The 24,142-nt window shown below is 43.6% G+C and overlaps 1 protein-coding gene across 1 annotated transcript in view; it reads right to left on the reverse strand.

Moving 5' to 3' along the window:
* The window catches only part of TTLL7 (tubulin tyrosine ligase like 7), a 1,104,754-nt gene that overhangs the window by 353,314 nt on the left and 727,298 nt on the right, over positions 1-24,142 (reverse strand). Inside the window, exons 17-18 of the mRNA XM_086936338.1 lie at positions 7,878-8,082; positions 421-701 (exon numbers count right to left, since the gene is read on the reverse strand). Coding sequence (XP_086792464.1) covers positions 421-701; positions 7,878-8,082 — 486 coding nt within the window. The remainder of the gene's footprint in view (positions 1-420; positions 702-7,877; positions 8,083-24,142) is intronic.

Raw genomic sequence — 24,142 nt, forward strand, 5'->3', positions numbered from 1 at the left:
CTTTTATACAACTGTCACGGTCAGATTTTTCTTTCAGTCACCCAAAATAAAAAGTACGAGTGCCTCCGAGTTAATTTATTTAAGAAATCTATGTAGTAAGATCAATAACAGTGAAACACGAATGATTTTTTTAATGGAAACTATACATACATTTTCCAAGTTATGCGCAGGATTACGAGTGAGACTGTTAATTACGGGCAAAAATGGATGAAAAATAAGCCAAACGTGCTGAATATAGTGACATACATTCTGAATCCGAATATTATGACTCATTTCCAGAGCAGGGCCTCATAATAGAAGGAATTTAACACACCCAGCAAATATTTCTTATCATGACCCATGTGTACTCCAAGAACGTAATCATACAGGCTTGCATTAGCACTGCTGGTAGAAAGGCATTTGAGAACAATTTGAACTTACCGCGGATGAATAGATTGTACCCAAGGTGGTGGTGTGAGGCACTCTGTTCAGAAATGGGCTTCGGTTTAAAGAGTGTGATCTGTTCCCTGATGACGGCCTCCTTACTGGCGTGGATGGTTTTGCAGAAAAAGTGCGCTGCTCAGAGCAATGAGACTGTGACGTCATGGCAGACATTGAACGAGGACAACTCACAGAGCGCCTCATGGGAGTTGTAGAAGATGGTGAGGAGCAGTATGACGGCACTTTTACGTTCTTGAGAGGGGGTTTCCAATGCATCCTACCTGCATAGGAAGACACATCTCATTTAGAAAACTACAAAATGTATTTACATGTCAAATCTTAAGTCCTTTTTGGTGTGATCATACATCATTTAATAGCTTCTTCCATACCACATTTTCTTTCACTTACCTGAGGGCTACCTTTTTTTTATTTACTATAACTATTAGACAAAAATTTTTAAATATACATTATAGAACTGATAATAACAAGGTACTGTTCTATGCAATGTGATACATTCACCCTCCTCTCATTTCACAGGGAAATACATCACCTCATCATTAGGTCCATTGACTACAAAATATAACACATCACATGCCCTTTGTTCTCGACAAAATCAGTCCTAAAGTAAAAGTAAAACTAGTAAATAAATTCAAAATGTCAAAGAAGGAGATAAAAGACAGGTATAGGTTTTCCCATGAGAGCATGTGGTTGCTAGTTTCAAACAACTGTAGCCCCTATGTGATGTACTTGCCAATGGTTACCCTGCTTGAAAGATTAACCATCAGTTTCTTCACTATCGTTGCTAGAGTCAGGGCTGCACAGAAAGCGCTGTACGTGCGCCCTCTTTGGCACTTCAGACCGCGGATATAGTGTATCCAGTGCTTTAAATGGGGAAAAAAAAGTGCAGGTACTCATCAGATTTAGCTGGGGGCGTGGCAAGGAGGCGGGGCTAGAGGCGGGACTAAGGGTGGGTCTAATGAAAAACATTTGAATGGTGCAAGAATTTTTTTCGGTTGCGAATGATGACAAATTGCTTCCCTCCGCAATTTATTGTTGATGTCCTTGCATGTATTAAGTTGTACCAGTTGACAGACTGTTGAAAAGTAACTATCAGGTTTCCCTTTTTGTCAAATGCACTACCACCCTCCCCTCGAAATAATTTTTCTATTCAGCTGCTGCCCACGCTTTAGATAACACTTTTTTGGATGCCAGGATACCTCTACCCTCTGATGTCCCTAGCCCTTGCTAATTAGCCCCATGTACCCTCCATGTCCCATGTGTCTCTTTTCATTTTCTCTTTTTTCAGGTGGTCACAGCACCTTTCATCTTAAATGTCCCCTCGTTCATCTCATCAAATTCCTTATCTTGCTTTTTCTAGGATACCCCTCCCCCACTTAAAATACCATTCTGCCAACCCCGACTCTCATCAGATGATCCTCATCTCATCCATCAGCTGTTTTGTTTTAAACCCACTGCCCGCGCCCGCAGTCTATTCTCTAATATTGTTTGTTTCCCCCTTTCTTCTTCTTCAGATAAACCCTCGTTATCTTTAGCTGACTGTGCCTTTATACAAGCTCTCCTCAGTTGTCCCCTTTCTTACCCGCCAGCTGCTGTGCTATCCTTTCCGTCTTTTATGACTCCCTGCCTTGCAGACCAGAGAGGCTACAGATATGCTGCCCGCTTTTGTTATCACGCCTTGGAGGGGTGCTGGGTGCTGGGCCTTTATTGCGGCGTGTTCTGCACTCTTGTCTCGCCGCTGTAGCCTGCTGCCGTCCTGCCCTGAGGGAGGGAGGGGGGGGGGGGGGGGGGGGGGGGCTGATTTATCAGCCAAACGGCAGAGTGGAGCAGCAGGCGCTCTAAGAAGGGGTGAAACACTTCAACACCTCATTAACAGGCTAAAGGTCTTACAAAGACCTGTGGTGAAGTACTCGGGTGCGGTGTGTGTGCCCGGGAACTGTCTCGGCCGGGCTGACACACACGAGGGGGGGGGAGGGGATCTGAAGCCCTTTGATCATAATGGGCGTTGCACGCCTGGGCCACACGTTGCTCTGCTTTGGCGACATGGCGTCACTGCCATCCTTGTTAAATCACCAATATGTGAGCATGCGCCGCAGTGTACAAATGCGATGCATGCTCACATGACTGTCTGAAAGTGAGTACCGGTACTCTATTTTAGTAACGTAGAAGTGCCGGTACTCTTGAGGGGGGAAAAAAAGAAGTGCCGGTACTCAGTACCGGTGAGTACCGGCCCATTTAAAGCACTGAGTGTATCCACATGCTGGGCATCACAGGGCAGGAAAAGGAGGCTTTCGAAGAAATCTATGTGGTCGTACCTGTGACCTTTGGTGATAACTAGATAAAAACGTTTAGTCGGTATTTTTGAAGGAGGGTTGCTTCAGTATGTATCGGGCTCAAAGCCCCACTGCTCTCCCATGCCTCGCCACTTTCTAGACCCTTCCATGACTAACGGATAGCTATGTGCTTGAAGTCCACCCCTCTCCAATCCCCGCCATCATCCAGGCCTCTTCCCATCTCACATGGTAAACATATTTTTGAAGTGGACATGTCCGTTTCAGTTACATAAATACATCCTACCATTTTCTTTCTACACATTAGAATGCTTTATTGCCTTTTCGGTATATAATTTGTAAACATTTTCCAAATTTCATTGAGCACGACCCTGTCTTTACATACTTGTGATTACATTCCCTGAAATAAAAACATGTCCCCATTAAGGAGAAATGTTGACTTATGTATGCTTAGGGTTGTCGCTTCCAGTGAATAGACGAGAAGGTGCCATTTATTGAGCTGCTTATTTTTAATTTTAAGTACAAAACACCTTCTTGCAGTAGAGGAAAAATACATTTCTTTCTTCCATTTTTTATGGTAGGCGGCGAGGTTGTTTTACTGCCTATAATGAATGTCAACATATAATATTGTAATTCGGAATCTGTGTGTACCTTTCAATGTACACAAACGCTCATGTATCATTCACATATGCAACACACAGTGCTTGACAGTGTGGTTCTCCTCCTACCTTCTCTCCCTTCTTCCAACTCTTAAAGAAGGTAATCCAAGCCACTGATCTTAAGGAATGATCGAAATATAAAATGAAACATCTGAACGTAGACCTCGCTGGGTTCTCACTCATGGTTTGTCAAGGACTGCACGCCGAGAAGGTCTGTAGCATGAACATCTTCACTGCCTGAGGAAAGGGTGACTCTTCCCATGTAGACATAGTGCTTGTTATAAGGCTTGTCCAAACCCCTATCCAGAACATCAACGCCTTGCTTTGGTAATCAAAGAAGAAGCCCAGGTTTGTTATCCTTCGTTCTGCACTCCATTTCAAAGTCCTCCCAGTGTTCTTTGAGGCTGGCACCGCAAGCAGCTTGCAGACCTTCCTTAGTGTGACCATCAGGGGGGAGCAGTGAAAGCATTCCAGTCAGTGCAAATGCCGGGCCATGAGCTGAGCGCAGTGCTCAGGGCAGTGGCGCAACGCAATTCAACCCCTCCTCCCCCCCACACACACACAATAGGATACCCCACCCCCCCAAGAATGTTGTGGGAGGTTCCTATCACCCCACAAATCTAACAAATATTCTGTTGATTTCAGTTAAATTGGGGCTCCCCGAAGGGTGAGGACCCCCTACATCACTGGGATCTCAATTGCGCCCCTGGTTCAAAATCATGCTGGCTGGCAGCACAAGGAGCGCTTCTGCTTCCTACTCTGAATGCACGCATGCTTTAGTAATTTAATAATACTGCTTTCAGCAATAGAGTTACTAATCAAATTCAGTGGTGGAAATCTTCGACGAATATTGTGTGCGAGCCAGAATTGCACGGGATTTATCACCCTGCTAAGCCTCTTATAAGGATAAAGTAAACAGCATTGGTGTCTGTTTTGTGCTCTGTGTTACAACCAGTTTAAAGTTGGTGGTAACAAAAATAAGAAAGGAACATTCAACTTCAGCTCGCAAGATAGAAAGAGGTAGAAAGCTCATTTAAATAGGTATTTGTTGTTGCTGGCTGGTCTAAACGAGTTACCCATTGTTAATATTGTGAGGTGACGTTGCTAATGGCAATGTGCTATAGCAGAGCTAAATGACAATTATAATATTGCATCTAGAAGGCAGAAAACGCTTTCCGAGGCTGACTACAATGCTTAATTTATGTTGGTGATTGCAGGTGGTAGTGACTAACACTCATTTTGGGGAACAGGAAAAATTGTTCATCATAAGAGCAAGAGAGAAAAAAGGGAAAATGGAGGAGAACAATAGGGAAACAATAACAAAAGGAGAATGCTGGTATGAAAAACCCTGCAAGAGTTAAATAGACATAAGGTGGAGGGTGGAGGAAGTAAAAGGTGTGAGACTGGATCCAGACTATGCAACCCTATTATTTAGCAACTGTGAGAAGGTCATTCTTTTTGCCCTGATCACCCCCACTCGTTTACTGATTAAGGTGGTAACTGACTCTGACTGTGCCCTGGGCTTTCCTAACAAAGGCCCAAGGACAGGGCTCTGATGAAAAAAGTACATGGTAATTAGGTATAATTACAATTGAGAATGACAGACCCCTGTAAGTCTCTAGAATATAAAAAAGGCAAGGGGGATGCAAACTAGCTTTAAGTCCCTAGTATATCATCGGGCAGTAAGGCTTAGAGGCCCAGTGCATTTCCTGCACTGGAGTGTGCACTGCTATGTTGCCTGCCGTCATTTTTAAATGCAGTCCTGCTTTGCAGGTTGTCTTTAAAAGTAAATTATATGCACATTTGACTTTGGAATTAAAGGAACTTCCAACGTGGTAATCTATGTTCTTTGTACATATAAGTCACCCCTGAGGTCTACCCTAGAGGCAGAAACATTAAAAAGGATGTTTTATATGCTCTGATGAGGGGAAAAACTGCCAATTTCGATTTTCCCCATTGCAGATACTTAGCTCTATATACTAACAATGGAATATTTTATTTAAGTATACATACTGCTAGGAAGGAGCTACACAATGTCATTTAAGGACCTAAATGATACATTTAACAATATGTCATTGTTGAATTCGTCATAACTAATACAGAAGAGAAGTTATATGACTTTCTTTTCTGTGAGATAAAATCCAGCCTTCTAGCAGCCTCTCTTGATTCATCAGCCTTAACAGGGCTTAGCCAAGCATTTTGATAAGGTGAGAAGTGGGCCTTATAGAGCAGAGGTTATCTTAAGGGGGAGCTCTGCAGTTGCAAATAACAGACTAGAATGGGGCTGAGTAAATCAAACTGGGCTTCAAAGAGAGCAGGACAGTAAGCCAGCCAGTCCTACCTCCTCTTCCTATAACTCCAGCCAGAAGGAAGATCCAGGAATGGCATTTGCAGAAGGTCTGGAGGGGAAGTGTCAATGGAAATGAGCCATACCAGTAGGTTGGTTTGGCCAGGTCTTACTCCTTGGAGAGGAAATCTCCATCTTGAATTATAAAGTTCAGTGCTTAGTGGGGCAAGAATATGTCACATTTTGGATAAAGCTGTCATTCTTTTGAGTGGCACCATGCACCTAATTGGACAGGGGTGCACCCCTGCTTGATACCCCTGATCATTAAATAAATATGTGAGGTGCATAGCAACTCAGACCGGCTGCCTGAAACTACAAGGAGAAGGACTGCCCTGCTGGAACCCTGGTCTACAACCTAAGGATTGGAATCTGAAGTATGGCTCCTGCTGTACACTTGGTTCTATAGCCCAGAGGACTTTGCCTTGCTTCAAAAATGATTAAGGAGTGGACTCCCGCAAAGCAACATGTTAACAGAGGTCACATACACCACCTCCCCCAAGAAGTCCCTAGCCTTGAAATAGTCCAGTGGACTTTTAAGGATTTGGCCAGGTGCATTGTGGGAACTGTAGTTCCAACTTCCGAGGACCAACTCAGAGACTCTGGAACTTTAGATTTGTGTTTAGGACACTTTGAACCCTCAAGGGGATCTTCAGGAAGAAGTTCCAGAAGTTTGGAACAACTTTTGGAAAAATCTCCATAAAGTGACTGACTTGACGTCAAGAGTCAGGATGGCTACCTTCAGCAGCGACCTGGCCTGGACTCCAGGTTCATCCTACTGAAAAGCTCAGAAGCTCCAGACTTCCAGGATTTGACTGGGACCTTGAAGAGAAGCAATCCAACGATTTTGCATTGAAATAAGCCTGCTGGAGGGGACCACGCAACATGGAGAGAAAATCGTCTGAAGGTACAATTTTGGCTGATGCCTCCTGCTTAGTGTATCTCACCGGGGCTCCATCGCAGTTGGCCTCAAACTTTGACTAATGCCGGTCAAGCGCGACCAGATGTCCTAAGTTGGCACTATGTGTTTTGGTGTAATTTTAAAGATACAAATATGTCCTATTTTTAAAAATTATGGTGGTATTTTTATTGGGTGATGTGTTTTACTTATTTCATTTATTGGGGTTTTTAAATGCTTTACATAACTGACTCCTGAGTTAAGCCTGCCTGCTTGCAGCAGCTACCGAGAGTTGAGCCAGAGGCTAATGTATTGAGACTATGACTGGAACTTATAATGCGTTGGGGCCTCATTGCTAGTGGTAGGTGCATACTTATCCCCAATAATAATCCACCTTCCAACAGCAACCATCTCATTCGACAGTGCTGACAGTAGAGCACTAATTAAAACATTTGATCCTTGCACTTAATATTTTACAAATTAAGAACTGTAGACTCACCAAACTCAATTCCATGTATCTTTATATAATATACCAAATGGTAATACCCATTTTGTCCATTTTATATCTTAAACCTTTTAAATAAATGGACATTTCCCTCTAACAACTTAAACAACTTAAAATATCCGTTAAGTTTCTAGACATATCATAGAATGTCGATAGGTAAGATTCATTTAACTATTGTGGAGCATTATTAGGTTTTTAGGATTTGAACTTCTTCCTAAAGGGAAAATTGAGAAAAGTCCTAGTTAATAGTGATGTTTACAGATTCAATTAAATAAAACTATTTCTACATTTTCAAGTGTAGCAACTTTTAGAGGCAACAATATTTTCTTCAATATGTCTATATCAGATAAGATTGATTCAGAAACGAATGCGTGAAATGTCTCAGTTCAGAGATGCAGAATTAATAACACTGTACAATAACAATACTGCTTTTAATGTGTTCACAAAAAACATTTAGAATAAACTCAAAACTTATATTACCATGATCTATAGAGGCAGATTACTAAACTTTATGTTCAATAAAAATGATTGACACAGACACTGAGGTTGAAACGTTTACAACACATAAATTGTGTTTTAGATCAAATTTAATATAGACTTGTGTTCCATTACTCACAAGCTTAGAGGTTATAGTTGTAAAAGATTTTTACTTCTCATAATCCTGGCATGTACTCCCTTTAAAAATGGTACAAAGCCCAGAATAAATCCTTATTGGAATAAGTGGTTTGAGTAGGGTACATACTAGACCGTTCCAAAGATTTATACTTTTGTTCGTCAATATCATATGAAACTCTTTTCTCCTTTTTCTCATTATGATCTTCCTTATCTAGGTCCTCTTCAGACTCTGAACTACAGCTGTTACTGCTGCTGTTGCACGTGCTGTTGCTGTTGCTGTAGTTCTTTTGTTTCTTTGAGGGGGTTGTGCTTTCTGGCATGGATGACAGAGTCTGAAATAGAAAAAAACAGGCAGGATTAGCAACAAATTATATTACATTAAAGCAAAATCACACACATATATATATATATAAATAATGTATAGCTCTACTTTATGCAGTATATTTTCGGCCAATGTGAAATTTCTGTTATACTAGAGTAATCTTGCATCATTTATAGCATTCCGTATTACACTTGTTATGCGAAAATCCTGAAATAATGCTATTACGACTGGTCACGTTATTAAAGACCATTCACACAAAAAATGTATTGTGTAATCTTGCATAACTTTTCGTAAATCTCACTTAATTATGCAAAAGGAAGTTGTGCACATTGTGCACAACCTCAGCATATTTGTTATTTTTGAAAACATCATAGACCCTGTCTTATATTTAGTGAGAACCTCTTGGAAATAATTAGATTGTTATGTGAATGAACCGAAGGCTGAGATAGGCTATACCTACTAGCCACATCTCAAAAGCAGCACAAATAATTGGGGTCTTCAATGATCTACCAAGCACATTCGATGCCCTGGTATATAAATAGTGAAGGACACATCCAAAGCTGTGGTGATCCACTTTAAAGAAGCCTGAGTCACGAGAAATAATGATAGTGATAGACACTTTCCACTCAAGTATTGTCGCTGGCGAAAAGCTATCTCAAGCACAGTATATTCGCAATAAAGATCCATATATATTTTCAATATTTATGAAAGTAGACATGTAGCACACTGACTATAAGTAAAATTATGTTCAATCCTGCCTGCAATCCCTTTTAAAACAAAAGTTCAACACAAATGGTGTTAAGTACCTAAGTAGGAGACACGTTCATTTTAGTGACGATTAGCTGGCATGTGTTTTGCTCAGGCAAGTAAAGGCTTTGAGAGAGGAGACAGAACTTAAAATATGCAGGGACTTTAGTCACTATGCTGTTACTTCAAAGGTGGGACCTAAGAACCAAGGCCACTTGATGTGATGAACACAGAAAGGCAATTTTTTCAGTGTGTAAAATACAAATCTGCTAGAGTGAACAAATAATACCTGTGTTTGGAAATGCATGTGGAAAAGGCTGTGCACTATTTGCACATGTGAACAGGTACACAAGCCTGTACCTTAGCAGAGTGTATAATCAGAAATGACAACAGCCAGTCAAGCGCACACAACAATTGTAAGGGTATAAGTGATCAAGGTAAGGCGTTCAAGGATAAGGTCACACACGATGTTCTTTCTATCTTAGTTTTAATTGGTGTATGATTGGCCCTCCTGTCCAGGAGACACCACCGAGAAAGAAAACCAGCCGACACGTGTTTCGTCAGTAAGGGTGTTAACCCAATGACTCTTCAGGGCTGGAGGTAATACAAAAAGGAAGGGGTTTGGGATTGATAACTATGAGAATGCAAAAGAACACATAACTAATTGAAAATCAACAGAAGGGGTACCTCGTGTGAGTGGAAACCTAAAGAAAAGAGTGAGGGGGATGCTGGAAGTGACTGTCAAGTTCGTAGATAAAACACCTAAAGTGCGAAAAAAACAGTAATGTGCCCTCATAGTGATGGGTGACTTAGTGTGTGCAAAACGGCTTAAAACAGTGTGCAGAGCACAGAGACAATAAGGGAAAAGCACAGTTAGGTCGGAAGAAACATGGAGAACCTAGGTATATTAGCTGTTGTACTTTGCATAAGGGTTAGTTCCTACACCCTTTGGTTTCAGAGTTTTTAGGGTTCTCTCTGTACAAGCAGCACCAACCAAAATTAACTTTTGTGTGACTACTCAACCACTACATGTTGTGTGCCATTCTATTCTGAACACTAATAACCCCTCGCTGAACTGTATAATCAAAAATGACGCAAGAGGGTATTATTTTTCACAAATTGTGATAAACATGCCATAAACGTGCAGACCGGCACAAATTCAAAAGTCAAAAGTTGTATCCAGAAATGCCAGTCCAGACCTGTAAAGTGGATAGCAGTGCATTATTACCCCACATAAACAGAACACTACATTAGATGATGTTGTATAGACCCCAATGTCAGACTCCATTTTGAGCCTGTTAATGTTTGGCTGTCTAATTTTGACCCATATGTAACATGTCATTATCTTTCATGAAACTTGAGAAAGTGTCAAATCATCCAAACAAGGGCCTTGATAAGGCAAAATAAGTCTGATACTAGTTCTCTGGTATCTATATTTTAAGGTCAGACAGTGAATGCATGATGTAAACATTTACTCTGACTTGCATACTTTGGTCATACGGTTCATAACAGTTATGTCTTGAACTGTCATACTGGTTCATACCAGGTAGGTTTGGAACTAGGTGGAAAGTACCCAATGTAGCGTAAACGACAATGGTAAACTCTGTAAACACCTCATGGAGTGACCACTGATTGAGGGTGGTCTTCGCCCCAGAATCACAAGAGACCCTGCCAGCCTGCCAAACAGCTGCAGCATTCATCTCTAATCTGGTGTCAGGTAGGGAGATGATGAGCCCAGATGAAGTGTTTTTTACTTTCCTGGGAATAACCTCATGGGGAAAGTCCAATAACGACAGCTTTTCTGTTGTGAAGAGGTATGGGGTTCACTGAATCCCAAGAAACTCTACAAGCAAGTTAGCTATTCCATGCTCTCAGAGTTTTGTAGAAGTAGTATTTAGGGTGTTAGGTTGTTAAGGACATTCCATACATGTCAGAAGAAAAAGTTATGTACCCATGGTAACGATCTTTCTGTTGGTTACTCTATCTAACTTCAGATTCCTCACCTGTAGAACAGTCCCAGGTGTCAGACTCGATCTGGAAAACTTCAAATCTCAAACTGCTGGTAGGGTGTGCCAGGCTGGGTCAATGCTGGAAGTGAAGTCAGACGTTGTTCCCGAGGCCATATAGCTCCCACCCTATGCAACAATGTCATTTGTGTCCCTCTTTTCCAAGCCTTAGAGGCATGAGAACAGATTGACATCTACTGAGTAGTGCAGTACCAAAAAATTCAGTTTGGGATCTTATCAACTTTCCCTATAACTCATCCATCAAATAGGGTGGTGGGCGAGTCATTGAGGAATTTTCAGATAGAGTATCAGAATGATTGTTACCACAGGTAAGTAACTTTTTTTTCTGAGGGATATTTCTATCTGCAGATTCCTCTCCTGTAGAACAGATTTCATAAAAATACTAGGCAGCAGTGTTTGCAGAAGTTATACAAAGACGCCCCTGTTGCCACCTTAAAGATGCCTGGAACGCAACACCAATTTGTCCACGTAAAAACAGGTGAACGGAGGACGACAACTAAGGGCTTGCAGCTCGCTCACTCTTCTAGCAGAAGTGAATGTCAACACACACATAACGAGTATCTAAGTAGAGTCTCAAATCAGGTCCCTATTAGAAAAGTCAAGACTAAATTCACATCCAATTGTAGAACAACAAAGGGAGTTGGGAATAGAGATTAGTGAATTATTTTAGTAAACACATGACAGTGGGTGATTTGAAAAGAGATGGCTGATCTGGCAGACAGAGAAAAGCAAACAAGGCTGCTAAAAACTCCATAACAGTGCCAACTGCACAGCCCCTCTGTGCCAAAGAAAGTGCATGTTGCAAAACATAGGATAATTTGGCACGTAATGGGTCCACATGATTGTCTGCACACCATAATACAAAGTTGTTCTATCTGCCAAAGTATGCCAAGTTGATGGAGAGAAGACATACAGATAGGATAACATCAACCACCTCTGATGGCATCTAGAAGGAACTCAGATGTCGCCGCTGAATCTACAAGCATGTAGGGTTAGGCTTCGGAGACTGGGGTGCAGAACCACCCCCCTCCCCCAACTGGGGGAGGGGGGTGGTCCACATGATTGTCTGCACACCATAATACAAAGTTGTTCTATCTCCCGAAGTATGCCAAGTTGATGGAGGGAAGACATACAGATAGGATAACATCAACCACCTCTGATAGCATCTAGAAGAAACTCAGATGTCGCCGCTGAATCTACAAGCATGTAGAGTTAGGCTTCGGAGACTGGGGTGCAGAACCACCCCCTCCCCCAACTGGGAGAGGCGATCCGGACTTAATGGCAGGGGGAGCGGAGGACATGTGGGGAGTAAGAGAAGGTCTGCATACCACACCTGTCTCAGCCAATTGAGGACAATGGGAATAACTTGTGGCCAGCCTTGATGAGTATTCCTCAAAACGCAAGAGATCAAGGGTATGTGGGGGAAAAACACGTAATGCAGCTGAAAGCTCCACCTGAACTGAAGTGCAATCCCAGGAACTCCCTCAATAGCTGGAGGTTACAGAGCTGTTGGTATTGAGCATTGTTAGAGGAGACTAACAGATCTACCTGAGGATTGCCCTATTGGGTGAAGATGTCCTAGACTACCTCTGGCAGGAGACGCCATTTGTGATCAGCAAGATGACACTAGCTCAGTCTGTCAGCTCTGACATTCAGAGACTCTGCTAGGTGATTGGTTGTTAGTCAAATACTATGGCAGTGTGCCCAAGATCACAGTCTCAGTGCTTCCAGTCAAAGGAGATGAGACCCTGCCCTGCCCTTGCTTGCTCACATACCACATTGTTCCTACGGTGTCTGCCAAGAGCTGGACGGACCAACCTTGGATGGAGTGGAGGAAGTTCTAGGAGACTAATGACCCTCATGTGCCAATGTGCGTGCGTGACCAGGAGAATGAGGAAAGTGAGCAGACCCAGGAACCTTAGGACCTGCAGGACTGGAGTTCATGAGCCTTAGGAAAAGAGAGAGACCACTTCCTGAATGTAAGTGATCCTCTGCGGAGGAGGACAAGTGCAAAGAGGGTTTTGTCCAGTACCAACCATATGAACTGGAGCCGCTGGGAGGACGACAGGTGAGATTTGGGCTTTTGATTGAGAAGTTAAGGTTGAACCGAAGGGATACTGCCGACTGTAGATAGAGCAAAACCAACTCCAGCAAACTGGCTTTGATCAGCCAGTTATCCAGGTATGGAAATATAGAGATACCTGACATTCTGAGATAGGCTGCTACCATGGCCTTTACCTTGTGAAGACTCGAGTCACTGAAGTAAAAAAAAACACTGGTAGTACTGCAAATTGGTAATGCGTAGAACCCACCACAAATCAAAAAAACTTTCAGTGTGACTGCACAATAGGGATGTGGTAGTACACATCCTGCAGGTCGACAGGCACCATCCCGTCTCCAAGTTCCAGCACCAGTAGTACTTGAAATAGGATCAGCATCTTGAAATTTTCCTTTTTGAGGAAAACTTTCAGGTCCCTAAAATCGAGCATAGACGCAGACCGCCGTCCTTCTTGGGCACTAGAGAGTAACGTGCGTAACAGCCTAGCTTCTTCTCCTGCTCAGGTAATAGTCTGACTGTTCCTTTTGATAGGCGAAGTGCCACGTCTCATTGTAGCATTTCCAAGAGATCCAGACTTGGGGTAATGTGAGGAGGGGGAATAGAAGGTTGGGCCTGCAGGAAGGGAAGGGCATAATCCCTTTCCAGAATTTGAAGGAGCCACTGGTCTGAAGAAATGGTCTACCAAGCCAGGAGAAAGGAGTACATCCTTTACCCTGCAGGTGCAATGTGTGAATTAAGATGTTATTCATTCTTGCCCTTCATCTACCCCATAGCCCTTTACAATACTTTAATACAAATATATCCTGTTCTCCGCTACCCTCTGCTATCTCCATTTGGCATGCATTTTCTCATTCTGCTGTAATTAAAAATATATATATATATATATTCTGCCACCCAACCTTTCATACCATTGGCCAGCCTTCCCTTCACATTTTTTTATTCTACCTGGCCTTTCTGCAGCGCTCTCCCCACCAAAAACATTTACAATCCCTTTATGACTAAAGGCAGTGCTCTTCACTGCCAATGAGAAAGCATAGAGCAGGTCCTGTCCTAACAATGACTTCATCAAAGACACTTTAAGCATGGAGAGAATTGTGCTGACAGTGTCTCTGACAGAGATTCTGTGAGGTTGGAGATGAGTCTCCTTCCTGTCACTAGACTGCAAAAACTCATAGAAGGTAGAGGAGATGGCAGTTGGCAGCACCTGCACATCACCCATCTCTCCCCAGCTCCCTCAGGCCTGCAGGTCTACAGAGACACAGAGAAGGAAGGGGAAGGCAGGGGAACGGGCAGTCAATCAAAGGCATTCCACTGCTTCATTTGAGTCTCTTATGATCCGGGAGAGGAAACAGACACTTTAGGGCCAACACCTAGCTTCTGAACCTGTTATTCACTCTTCAGTGGGCTTCTGTAATTTTCAGAGCAATAAAATAGTTTGTATAAACCACATGCACTATTTGTGACATAAATATAACACCATTATAATAATCGAAGAGTGATGAATCTTAAGGAGAGGCATTTGATAAACTACCCATCTTTCCTCCCAAATATCCAGCTGTAGTATTTTCCACTTTTTGTTGCATAGTCAGATTTGACCTCTAAGTAAGTAAAGTCTAAGCACAGTGAAGACCATTGTTTTTTTGGGTCAGGTTGATTAGTTGATTATATTACAACAACAAAACAACAATACTGATGCATGTGTGCAACAGGTTATTTTCCACTTCTGTAGCATCATTTTTTTTTTACATAAAAATTATGCAATGTGATACAATTGTATACCCATGAAGAAAATAAGCAAAGGGTCAAACCAGGTAAAATCTTGAATTCCTACGTGTAAATTGAACTAAATGTATTTAATGCTTTTATTTTTATGTTATGCACACAGCATTTGGGAGAATATATACAATTTTTTCACAACTATTTCCAATACCATAAACACAAACAATGAGAAACCCATCAAATCAAATAACGTACCAAACAAAAATTCTATCAGGATTGAAAATCATGCATATTGAGACAAAATCCTCATCGACAAATTGAATAGACGAAAGCTACTTACCTCGAAAGCACTGTACAGTCATTGTAACTAAATGTAACTGAATTGAATTATAAAAGTGCTCAAAGCACTAAGGCTTTGATTTTGACATTGGTGAAGGGAGTCGGATTGGTAACGCGGGCATTCGGGCAATGCCCGAGGGGCCGGTGCCCGAGTTCTGTTGTGGGCTGCTTTTTTGAGCAGTATGGGGGACCATTTGGGGGCTGTCTCTATTGTTCGAGCACAGCCAGCAGCCCAGTGGGAGTCCGAGTGGCCGTTCTAGGGGCAAATGGGTGCTCATTACCTCCGTTTTGCAACAGGCAGAGGTATCACTCCCTTTGTCGCGTTGGCCGACCCATTAATGTGTGCACATGTTGAGCGGGGGCAGGAGGCCTAAGAGGAAGTGGCCTCAATTGTTTTACCATTGTAAACTAATGTGTGCATTGTTTTACCCCCTCCCCTCCTAAAGTTGTTTTATAAGATCACGCCAAAGCAGTGATTTGACTGAGGAGTGATTATGCAAATGTGGGCCGATTTTTTTTTTTTTGCGTGCCCGGGCCGATTTTCAATCCCAATCCAACCTTGGCAGTAGCCACTCTCAACCAAGCCTAGCCCACTCTACCAATTACAAGGAAAAGCGGCAATCAGATACAGAAACCAGTACTTTCTTTACCACCAGGTGGCCACCAAATCCCTGCCATATAGGAAGAGGGTGTGGTATTTGCCGATCCATTTCTGCAGGGTGTGATGGTGGAATTGTAAGAGAGTGGAGGTGGGGTTCATCAGTTCAGAACTGGTAGTGGCCACCTTCATTATTTTCTCATTTTTACACACACTAACGCTGTCTGGGCAAACGTTTCATCTCATTAGTACTAGCTTAACAACCAAATACAGCAATAAACAGCTAAAAGGTAACCAGTTAACTTTTGCTAAGAGTTTCCACAGAAGGCAATATATGGCACAGTGTTTGCATGAACTTTTTATCCGTCTGAGCTAGAAACACTTTTTGTTAAAATCTGCACATTATGCAGCAGATGATGGATAAATGTGGCAAATGCGTCAAATCCAAATTTATACTGAAAATGCTGCATAATTGCATAATTTCAGTGGCTCTGCCTAACGTTTCCAAATCATCTACCTGGAGCTTTTCTGAAATGTACAGTTCTGTTATTCAGAATAGTAAATAAACGGTATATCGAGGGCATTCAGGTCAGGTTGGGCAAGTACTTACTGTCACGTTTACAAGGCCTGGTCAGATTTTCAGCATAAACATAGACAAAGTAAATGAGCTCATATGAAAATCCTGAAAATCAGGTATGGCTTTGGCCCTCCTGGTCCTATGTTGGACACCCCTGGAATAGAAGTTGTATGTCAGACCCTGTTCCTGATGCATCCACCTTCAGTGTCACATCAGACAGTGCTATGCACATAATCGCTGCTAATATCGCCAGCTGCCAGGTCTAATCTATAATACTAGGGCCGACTTCCAGACATGGTTTTGCAATGTTTTTCTGCAAGTACTGCATGAGTGTAAACAGATCTGGACACTGTCTCCGTCGTGGACATTGGATAAGAAGAAAGACTGCTCGCCACTCTTAAAGGAACAACTTACAGCTTCTCCTTGACGGTGAGATATGATGTTACACGTTTATTCAAGAGTACGTGTAAAAGGATAAACAAGTCTGTCACTCAGTTTATGTGGATGTTCTGCTTAATGCACAGCATGCATGAGCTGCTCTTAGCCAAGGGTATATTAGCAGCAGGGTCCTTACATAACCCATGGGCACCAGACAGGCTTAGTGCTGCATGTCCTGTTCGCATTTCTCCACTTTACAGTAGCAACAGGAGCATTGTACAAGCTCGGGGCTTTGAGAAAGTTCAGTGTTGTCATTAACCATTTAGCCCACACCAGTAATGGAAGTGATATATGCATCTGGTAGAAGGGGTGGGAAAAAATTGGGCAACAGCATTTATTTAGTTATTTACAAATGTAGTACTTCAACCGACCTTGAAACTATAGGGAAGACGTGGCAAGCCGTCATAAGCCATCACTCACGCAAACACCATTCTTACACTAAAGTAAATGCTTATTATCAGCTGCAAGTAACCATAACAACAGGTGCAGTGGTATTGTTAAAAATACATTTATGATAGGTATTGCTGTAAGTGCTCTGCTCCTTGTACCTTACACAGACATACGAACAATGACCATATAAGAGGCCCCATCTGCCCCATGCCTCTGGGGTTAAACTGCATGGGAAGGTCAATTGTCTGCTAAGCTGGGTGCAACTGTGACCCCAAATACAAGAATAAACAATTACCAGACAGATGTGCAGATAGGTTCAAGGGAGGCTCTCCCCTCGAAGGACAGGTCTACACCCTTTCCCGGGATAAGGTAATCCCTGGTTAATGTATTATTTGTTGGACCTCCGTCAGAGTTCAATATCATAATACAATTAAGTTGCATCATGTCGAGTAATCCTTAGTGTCAGGACCAGTCTTTGGGACCGGCACACACAGCAAAAGTCAAAGCACTAGCTGCTGCAAAGGAAAGGTGGCTTCGCTAAGCCTCCTCTGTTCTGCTGGCAGGCACGGGTGAGCAGTCAAGGCCTAGTTCAGAGGAAGTGATGTGAGGCAACTTTAGGGACATGACAGTATATTTATCAGAGTTTCAATGAGGATTTGGTGGGGAGAGTCACTTGGGGTCTCCCTTGAGGAGTAAATAGTAGTTTGCAGTTTAAGGGGCCCACTTATGATCAAGAATACCACAGACATTCAGAACAAACCATGCATGGAGACGCTCAGAGACCAGGGGAAATGTTAGGGTTTTTTGTCATTACACGTGTGGGTTTTATAGAAAAAACCGAGGCTCTGATTATGTGCAAGTTCCTTGAATTTTGGCTCCAATAGCGGCACATTCCCAAAACAACAGAATGCTTTGAAAATCTCAGTTCACACCTGGCCTGTCACACACGCATGGCTTCGAAATGCTCTGAGCAATAAGTAGCAGGGAATGGCTTGCATCAGTTACTCTCCTACAACAACATAACAATACATAGGATTACTTCGCCTGTGACGTACGGTGAATCCTGGGAATTCCACAGCTGATATATCATGTTTGAGTGGTCCCAGCAAGGTAATCTTTGGGATTTACTTTTGTCTATGGGGGGGATTGTGCACAGGGCCGAACTGGCCCCATGGCAGGCACCGGGCAATCTCCCGGTGCGCCGAGTGGGGGGGCGCCGGTTCTGGGGGCCGTTTTGTTACAGGGCCGTTTTTGCTGCAAAATCGGCACTGTAACAAAATCGGCCGAAAACCGGCCCCGTCAAAGAGTTCGGCGGCAGTTCCACCCCCCCCCCCCCCCCCCCCCCCCCCCCCCGAGGGGAGGCCGGCCGGGCACTTTGCCGGGGCCGGTTTTGCTTCCCAGTCCTGCCCTGATTGTGCATTTTAACGAGTAGTCTATGGGATGGGTTGTTCATGGTTTCGATGTCTCGACTCTGATTGTCGCAACGGTTTGATACTCAGAAAATGTGAAGCACTCTGATACTCAATGGGTCATGTTTGCGCTCTATAAAACACTGAATAAATAAATAAATAGTGAAAAGCCTCTATTCCCCACCCCAGCTCTGAAATGCATGCATGACATAGCAAGGACCAACACGGGGGTCCTCCAAGGCCCAAGTGTCGCCACCAGTCCCTGTAGCATGCCAGGTGGTATTTTCACTGCCATTTTCCCATCATGCTCTGACAGCTCCTATAACTGAGGACCATTATAGCCAGAACTGTGAGTGGGATAATGCTCTAGTGGTGGTAGGGAATAGGCCTGGGTGGAAGTGCACACTGTCTGGGAAGTTAATAAGGAAGACAGTGGTAGTGGGTAAAGTTTGACAGGGGTCAATCTTTGTGGGGAAAGCACACACAATACCTGAAGCTGCTCACACCCGACCTTGGACCAAATATAAAGTAATCTGCATACATTGGCATACAACAAATCTCAATGGATTCACATTTCAACAAGTCCACAATTCCCACCAAGAGGCAGACCCTTCCCGGAAGCCTGGTCTGTGTTAGAACCAACACCCCATCCGACAGCATGACAAATCAATGAGACCCATCCAACAACGGCAATGAAACATACAACTCCAGATAGTATTGTGCTCATTACAGGCCCATAGCATTGGGTACTGGAAACCCCTGCCGCAGAAAAGGAAACCAGCAGCACTCATACCTCGAAGGTCTCCAGTTTGTTGCATATAAATTGCAATGCACCACACACACTAAAATATTTCATACCCTTTTTGTCCAAAGAAAAGCAACTTAGAGTGGAATTGTATGGTTTGCATTGTACTGGAAGCAAAACATGGTTTATGTTGTGTGGCCCTCCTGGAGACCTCTCCCAAGAAACATAAAGTATCTTGCAGCAGGACTTGACAAAGGCCTTTGTACAGACGTACTGTAAACAGCTAGGCAAAAAGGATAGCAATATGTTTAGTTTATTCATTATCTTCTGCACATCAGACAGTACAGACCTCTAGTAGCAGATTTCTCTGGGAACTTGTCTTCATGTCACACCCCACTGCAGACACACCTTTATGCAAATCGCACAAGTTACTTCTTGTGTACCGATGTATCTGTAAGAGACATTAGTTAGTGATAGATTCCTTACCTTAGAATATCCCCAGGTGTTAGACTGGATTGGGAAATGTTTTTGTCAGCAGTACCCCTGCGCGTCGGTAGGTGGTGTTGTGCAGCTCCGCATCCGTCACTGGCGTCGTAAGCGCCGCGATGACGTCACGCCACCCATACGCACTGACATCAGTTCTGAACACGACTTTCCGCACCAGGAACGCAGAGACATGCAGGAAAATGGCCACTGGTGCCATGAAACTAAGGCCCTGAAAGGGATGACCTTAACAATAGAAATCAGTTTGCAGAACGGGGAGGATGGGTGGGGCGGTAAGGAATCTATCACTAACTAAAGTCTCTTACAGATATATTGTTACACAAGTAGTAACTTGTGCCTCTGAAAGAGGCACGTTAGTGATAGAGTCCTTCCCATAGAATAGATACCCCAGCAATACCAACCCCGGTGGTGGGTCTGCGAACAGGATTACACCAGAAAGTCACGGAGAACAGAATGGCCAAAGAAGCCTTCTCTCCGGACTTGACTGTCAAGGCAGTAATGCTTGGTAAACGTGTGCAGCGAAACTCACGTAGCTGCCTGACAAATATCCTGCCGCGTCCTAAGACAGTAGTGGCTGCCGTGGCCCTGGTAGAATGGGAACGCAGCCCCACAGGATGCTCCTTGTTAGCTAATGAGTAACATGCTTTGATGCACAGAACATCCCATCGAGAGATGATCCATTTGTGCACGGCCGACCTTTTTTGGAGCCCACGTAGCCAACAAAAAGCTGATCATCCACCCAGAACTGTTGTGTGCGCTTCAGATAGAACAAGAGCGCATATTTTGGGTCCAGACGGTGGAGCTTCTCTTCCTCTTCTGAAGGATGCGGAGGCGGAAAGAAGGTGGGCAAAGTGATGGTCTGCCCGATGTAGAAGGGCTTGACAAACTTTGGTAAGAAAGACGTACAGGTCCTTAAAACTACCTTGTCCGGACGAACAGAAAGAAAAGGAGGTTTAGCAGAAAGAGCCTAGAGCTCACTCACTCTTCTGGCAGAGGTGAGTGTTACCACGAAAGCTGTCTTGATAGTGAGAAGACGCAAAGGAAAGTTATGAAGGGGCTCGAAGGGAGCGCACATCAGATATGTCAAAACAAGGTTTAAGTCCCATTGAGGCATAATGAACGGCACGGGAGGAAACGTGTACGTAATGCCTTTCAGGAAAAGGTTAAGAACAGGAGACTTAAAAAGAGAAGACTGATCTGAAAGCCGTACAAAGGTGGAGATGGTCGAAAGATAACCTTTAATAGTGCCCAGAGCAGAGCCCTGCTGGGCCAAGGATAGTAGAAACAGAAGGACCTCAGAAAGAGGGGCAAAAAAGGGAGCCACAGACTTTGCTGTGCACCATGTCACAAACTTGTTCCACCTGCAGGCGTATACCGTCTTAGTGGAGGGACGCCTGGCTGCCAGAATGACATCACAGACTTCGGGAGGAAGATCGAAAGCTGTCAACTACCGCTGCTCAATCTCCACGCATGGAGGTGGAGGCTGGACAGGTTCGGGTGGAGGACCGTCCCCTGCTGCTGCGACAGAAGATCCTCCTGAAGAGGCAGTCGGATCGGGGGATCGATCGCCATATTGAGTTGCTCTGGATACCAGTATCTTCGTGCCCAATCCGGAGCCACACGAATGACTTGGGCCCGGTCGCGGCGAATCTTCTTCAGCCCTCTGGGCAGAAGTGATATAGGCGAAAAGGCGTACACTAGACCGCAACTCCACTTGTGAGGAAAAGCGTTGCCGAGCAAGTGCCGCCTTGGAAATTCCAATGTGCAGAACTGATTGCATTGCGCGTTCTCTTTGGTGGCGAGTAGATCTAACCAAGGCTCTCCCCACTGCTCAAAGAGACCTTGTGCCATATCCGAGTTCAGACGCCATTCGTGATCAAACACCGGCGGCTGAGTTTGTCCGCCTTGGCGTTCAGGGAACCTGCCAGGTGCTGACCCCACCAAGGTAATGCCTTGATGATCCAGTCATGCCCAGAGGAGCAGAAACTCCTGACATAGGGTCCATGACCCCACCCGCCCTGTTTATTGTAATACCACATGGCGGTGGTGTTGTCCGTGAACACCTGCACTACACTTCCCCGAACAGAGGGAAGGAATGCCTTCAGTGCAAGTTGGCCTTGAGCGACCACTGGACCTCGAACGGCACAGAAACGTCTGCCTGGCTTCCAGCAGCTTCCAGGACCGCTCCCACAAAGCTTCGGAGCCATGACCAGACAGTCGGAACATGACCGGGAGTCATGGTCGCGCTCCAGACAGTAGAGACAGACGCCATAAGGGTCGGCCACCGACATCGTATGGCGACAGGCTCCGCAGGATTTAAACCCAGGCATCCCTACGTGGCACCAGGAGTCAAGGACTCAAAAGAAGTAGAGACAAAAAGTCTCAAACAAGTTAGTAAAAAAATGACTAGGGTACGAGCTCTAACCGGATCTGCACTTGCTGGCATGGAAAAAGAAAAAACTGACGTCAGCACGTATGGATGGCGCCTAAGTAGTCTCTGTGACGTCATCTCGGCGCTTATGACGCCAGCGATGAGCGCGGAGCCGCACAACGCCACCTACCGATTTGCAGGGGTACTGCTGACGAAAAACTTTCCGGATCCAGTCTGACGACTGGGGATAGTCTAATGGAAAAACAACACTGGGTGTGGGATTCCCACAGTAAGGCCAAGCCTCTCAATACCAAAGCAACAAACCAAAAGCCAATACTGTAACTTCTATTTATGGGACAACTTCAATTTCTACACACAAAGAATTAAACTAGGTGTGAGTTTGGACTATCCGTCAGGATGAATCACTTTTTATTTTTCATATATTTTTTTCAAGTTTTTGTTGGTTATGATTCACCAAAATACACAAAATATATAAAGCACAAACAATACAAGAAACAATTTCATAAAAATGACATTTTCATAAAATACACACTGATAAGGAAATCTTTCATACGTGGTTGATCAACATCAGCACTCCAATCTCACACTCTCACACATACCATACATACACATCAATATTTACAATTTGAATGTCACAGAAAGAATTTGAATTACACCAAAGAAACTTGTTTGGTTGAATTAATGATTTTTAACCAAATCAAATTGACTCTCTATTAAATTGCGTTCTTATGGTGTAGATAGGTGGTCTACGAGTTTCAAACCCCTAGCTGGTGAGGGGGGGGGGTTCTCATCCGGACCTCATAACTGTGGGGAAGAGAAATGAGATCTGTGTCACTAAATGTAGAAAGTATGGGAAAAAAGGACTAGCTTCCCCTTTTGAGTAGTGCCTCTTACCTTTAGTAGGAGTGTGCCCTACCTGATAAGGAAACCGGACGTTGACAACTAGAAGAAAATCAACAGGAACGACCAATCAATGGATCTATTTACACAGCAACTTGTTCAATCACTTGACACCACATGCACCCAACACTACTTACATGACTTCTGGATTTATATTATTTGAATAGTCTGTGGGAAAGAAGAGAAGAACGGGGGATTTGGTAAGCAATAAATGTGTAACAGGTCAGGAGGTCTGATCTGACTAGGGTGAAATGAGGCTTACTTTGTATTGATGTTTTGCGGCGGGGCTTGCAAGGAGCCAGGAATTAATCAAGGACCTGTTGAATAAGGACACAGGTATTGAAACAATCTAGTACTCGATAAAGGAACGGTGTAGCTCTTAATGCTGTCGGGGCGTCAGTTCCGCAAAGACGCTTACCTTCCACGAAGTGCCGCTTGCCGAAACGAAGTGTCCGGTCTGTGTTTCGAATTAACACGACTGCGATCTGCCCACGCGGGAACACAAAGATAACCAATTTTGCGTTTACTTCCGGGTATCGAGGCTTCTGGGAAGCGTAGTTCCAGAGGAGCAAGGGATCGTAAAATGAATAGTATACGCTTGTGTAGTTTGAATAAAATCATACCCTTCTAAATTGGTGCATTCCTTGTTGAGTTTATTGAAGAAGATGATCTTTGCAGGCAAGATTAATGAATAACGTACTGAAAGGAAGCATCATGAAAATTATGGTTTTGACTTTTTTTTGAATGGTGGTACCATATCGAGTTCAAAAAAAATGATCGAACTCCTCTGTGTTAGCGCATTCTTAATTAGATGTCTCGAAAAAAAGCATCTTTATAAGCAATCTTAGTAAATATCGAAAAGTCAAACAAGTATCAAGGGAATTGTAGTTTGGGCTTATTGTTTTGAATGGTTGTAACTTTATGCGTTTTGACTAGAAAACTTTAGCAGTGGGCTCACAATATAATGATTGAACGGAAGTGTGAATTAGAATAGAATGAAACCCATCTGGGTTAGCATATTCTTTATTGTGTTTTTAGAATGGATCTATCATTGTGAAAACATCTTTTTAAGTATCCAAAGATGAATATCAGCAAAAGTGGAAGCATCTTAATGTTGATGGTCTCTGCTGTTTTATGGAAATTGCACCAATTCGGGGTTTTCACATGGAAATCAGTGTGGTCATTTCTGATAAAAATCAAAGCGAGTAGTCCAAGTAGGAACTTAC

Source organism: Lissotriton vulgaris, chromosome 1_1 (genome assembly GCF_964263255.1).
Source record: "Lissotriton vulgaris chromosome 1_1, aLisVul1.2, whole genome shotgun sequence".
Classification (NCBI taxonomy): domain Eukaryota; kingdom Metazoa; phylum Chordata; class Amphibia; order Caudata; family Salamandridae; genus Lissotriton; species Lissotriton vulgaris.